This window comes from Pteropus medius, unplaced genomic scaffold, assembly GCF_902729225.1.
Source record: "Pteropus medius unplaced genomic scaffold, Ma_sr-lr_union100, whole genome shotgun sequence".
NCBI lineage: Eukaryota > Metazoa > Chordata > Mammalia > Chiroptera > Pteropodidae > Pteropus > Pteropus medius.
This window is the reverse complement of record NW_024350924.1, coordinates 10,735,460-10,739,343: the sequence shown is the minus strand read 5'-3', so window position 1 is coordinate 10,739,343 and position 3,884 is coordinate 10,735,460. Positions and strand designations below refer to the sequence as shown.

The following is a 3,884-nucleotide window of genomic DNA, read 5'->3' as shown; positions in this document are numbered from 1 at the left end:
CACAAAAGGCCCCTTCCTAGTCGCCACGAAATGCTACCAGCGCTGGGCTACTTGGGTACCTTAAAGGAGAGACTGAGAGAAAAACCCGGAAGAACTAAATTTTATTATGCTTTTGCTCGAACCCCAAACGAATCGGCACAGAAAAAGAGGAAGTCCTCTGAATTGATTCGAGAGCGGGTTCTGTTTCGCTTCCTCTTTAAGCTGCCTTTGAAAAACCGCGGGCTTTCGGAATCTTCCATTTCAGGGAGGGGCGTGGCTGCAGTTGCCTCGTAACTGCGTTCGCGCCCGTGCAGTGGGGCAAGATGGCGGACTGCTCGGTACCGCCACTGCCGGAAGGTCGTATAGCGGGCGAACCTTGAGCAACTGCGCATGCGGAACAGTGGTTCCCACATCTGCAAGGAAGAGGTTAGGAGATGAAATCGGCTACTTCTGCATTTTTGTGTAGGGAGCGATGGGATGGTGGCGTTCCTCCTGGCCATCTGGCATTCCTTCGGCTGCCGGGCCCAAGTCCCTATGCTGTCTTATCTGATCTGAAACAAATTTGAATGTTAGTTGAAAGCATGGAGGGGTTAAGACTCTTCGGGAAGAGTGAAGAATGGAAAGGGTGGGGAGGGAAGCAGAGCCCAATGGACACACGTATTTAGGGATGGGCAGAGAAATAGGAACAAGACAAGGGAAGTCGGAGGAAATTTTCAAAGCCAAGGGAGCGTTTCAGGGCGGCATCGGACGCCTCCTGGAGGTCAAGAGAAGGAAGACAATTCTATTGCAAGCCTGTTACACCAGATTCCGCGGAGGCAAGGCTAGTGAGGGTGGGGCGAAGCCATACTGCAGGCAGCGACTAAATTGAGAAGACAGGAGGCGGCCTTAGAGGTATATATTCTCTAGGGGAGTTTGGCTGTAATGAGGCAGAAAGGGCGAGACTTGGAGGGTAATTTAGGGCTCAAGGGGATAATCGGCCTTAGTATCCTGCACTCTTCATTGAGAGTAACTGCACCTGCTGAGGGCTCCCGCAGTTCCTTCGGGTCCTTCTTAGGATTTCCCCTTCCAGCTCTAATTTGGAAAAACAATTACCACCCTTAATTGGGAAAAAAAAGTGCACTCTGTAAAACAGAACAAAACAGCGCTTTGTTTGAAAGCCTCCTCTCTTTAAAAATCCTGGCATGCAGATAAGAGACTTTAATTAGTGGCTCTCGGCGATTGGTATCTACGAAATCCGTCATTTCCTGGTAGTACCGGATGCAAACGAGGACTCTGCTTTCTGATTTCCTATTGGCTCTTTGATCGGGCTCCTCTTTTAGCCAATCAAACTATTTTCTTTCACCCCCTCCCGGTTAGCTCTTATAAGTCACACCAAATTGGTTATTCTTTCCATATCCTTCTTGTTAAACAAGTTGTAATCGCTTTTTCAGCCGTGCTGTCAGGACGCGGCAAGCAGAGAGGCAAATCTCGCACCAAGGCCAAATCATGCTCATCTGGCACTGGCCCGTAGATCCCAATGGGACGAGTGCACCGCCTGCTGCGCAAAGGCAGCTACACCGAGCAGGTGGGCCAGGCGCGCGGGTGTACCTGGCTGCGGTGCTCGAGTACTTAACCGCGGGAATCCTAGAGCTGGCAGGTAACGTTGCCCGAGACTAGAAGACGGGCATTGTCACCGCCAAGCTGGTCAAGGAGGGAAGGTTTCGGCGGCGAGACGCCCAATGGAAAAACATGAGCCGAACTGAGAATGCGACTGCAAGCCTTTGAGACAGCACGGGCTTATACGGAGAAAGAACAATAGTGGCGACCGGCCACAGGTGCAGGGTAAAGCAAGCTGATTCATGCCTACAGAACCTGGGCGCAGGCGCACTAGAGTCTTACATAATACACCGGACTTGGGGGTCATGTCCTTAAGTCACAGGCCTGGATCGCCAGGCCGGGGGGCATACAGCTCAAGTTACTCAGGGGGCGTCGCCATTGCCCAGGGCGGCGCCTTGCCCAACACCCAGGCAGTTTTGTTGCCTAAGAAAACGGAGTCATAATCTTAGCAAAAACAGGTAATTGAGAGGCTTGACACCATCCCTCACCCAGAAGGCTCTTTTAAGAGCCACCAAAGCATGTAAAGGGCTGATCCAAATAGCGCTAGCTCTTTTCTTGAAAATTTGGGTGGCTCTAAAAAGAGCCTTTGGTCTTTGGCTTGTCAATTTACTTGCTTTTGGCTTTGTGGCTTTCGGTCTTCTTTGGTAATAAAACGGCCTGGATGTTGGGCAAAACACCGCCCTGGGCGATGGTGACTTTGCCCAGCAGCTTGTTCAGCTCCTCGTCGTTGCGGATGGCCAGCTGCAGGTGACGAGGGATGATGCGCGTCTTCTTGTTGTCTCGGGCGGCGTTGCCAGCCAGCTCCAGGATCTCCGCCGTCAGGTACTCGAGCACGGCCGCCATGTAGACGGGCGCGCCGGCCCCCACCCGCTCGGCGTAGTTGCCTTTGCGCAGCAGGCGGTGCACTCGGCCCACGGGAAACTGGAGGCCAGCCCGGGACGAGCGGGACTTGGCCTTGGCACGAGCTTTGCCTCCCTGTTTTCCGCGGCCAGACATGATTAAAAATGAAGGCGACACTCCAAAAGCTTAGAACCTCGCACCGAAAGGGGATCGAAAGATCAGCGATTGGAAAGCCTTTATAAGCTTTCCTGGGGGTGGGGTCAGAAAGGAGTTTTTCATTGGTTCTAAATTGGCTCCAGAAACAACCAATAAAGTCATGAGTCAGTGTTGTCGCATAGCTATTACTCGAAACGCAAGGTCCTGCATGGCCCAATGGAAACGAAAGACTTCTGGAGCCCTAATTTGCATACGGTGGTTATAAAAAGGTTAGGCCCGCCCATTATCTACTTCTTTTTCTTGCTAACCCTTGTTGTGTGTTCTACAATGCCTGAGCCAGCAAAGTCCGCTCCCGCGCCCAAAAAGGGCTCCAAGAAAGCGGTCACCAAAGCCCAGAAGAAGGATGGCAAGAAGCGCAAGCGCAGCCGTAAAGAGAGCTATTCCATCTACGTGTACAAGGTGCTCAAGCAGGTGCACCCCGACACCGGCATCTCGTCCAAGGCCATGGGCATCATGAACTCCTTTGTTAATGACATCTTCGAGCGTATCGCGGGTGAGGCGTCTCGTTTGGCTCATTACAACAAGCGCTCGACCATCACGTCCCGGGAGATCCAGACGGCTGTGCGCCTGCTGCTGCCGGGCGAGCTGGCCAAGCACGCCGTGTCCGAGGGCACCAAGGCCGTCACCAAGTACACCAGCTCCAAGTGAGTCCCTCCTGGGACGCGGCGCTCCTACGAGTCGCCGGCTGCTTGACTCCAAAGGCTCTTTTCAGAGCCACCCACCTAATCGTAAAAGAGCTCTGTTCAATTTAATTCAGTTCCTTTTCATAAAGTAAGTTACTGTAGTTGGTTGAGGAAAGTCACGAGCTGTGGTACACGTAGCTTTTTAAGCCTTTTTGATTTGAGATTCCTGGCGCGTGACTGACTGGCTTTGCACTCGAATCTAAGGCGCGTCTTTAACCCATTGTTATGAGTTCTAAGTTACTGAGAATCTGCTCTTCTTCGGCCGCAGACTTGTGTACTGGTGTTTCGGTTAGGCATGTTTCATTGGCGTTCTAAAACGGAATGATTTCCGCCACCTTCATTTAGGAAAGGACCCCAGGACACACTAAACCTGGTTCCGCGAACACTGCGTCACGGCCGTGAAGATTTCTCCCGGGAGTTCGGCATCTGCTTGAGTGCCTGTCAGTTGTACCCAGCGATTCTGAGCACTTCTGGGAGTCCGTGCTTCCAAGTGCCAGGTCCCAGGTCCCAGCTCCTAGTCTTTCCCTGATTGGACGACATAAATATTCAAAATTACCCACCACCGGGAAT

At 52.3% G+C, this 3,884-nt stretch overlaps 2 protein-coding genes across 2 annotated transcripts; one reads left to right on the top strand and one right to left on the bottom strand.

Moving 5' to 3' along the window:
* Positions 1 to 2,142: 2,142 nt before the first annotated feature.
* Positions 2,143 to 2,628, bottom strand: LOC120585181 (histone H2A type 2-C). The gene has a single exon (XM_039841464.1). The coding sequence runs from the start codon at positions 2,569 to 2,571 to the stop codon at positions 2,182 to 2,184; it is 390 nt and encodes a 129-aa protein (XP_039697398.1). The 5' UTR covers positions 2,572 to 2,628; the 3' UTR covers positions 2,143 to 2,181.
* Positions 2,629 to 2,854: 226 nt separating this feature from the next.
* LOC120585177 (histone H2B type 2-E) lies at positions 2,855 to 3,683 on the top strand. The gene has a single exon (XM_039841459.1). It carries the CDS (start codon positions 2,899 to 2,901, stop codon positions 3,277 to 3,279), a length of 381 nt encoding a protein of 126 aa, XP_039697393.1. The 5' UTR covers positions 2,855 to 2,898; the 3' UTR covers positions 3,280 to 3,683.
* Positions 3,684 to 3,884: the final 201 nt, after the last annotated feature.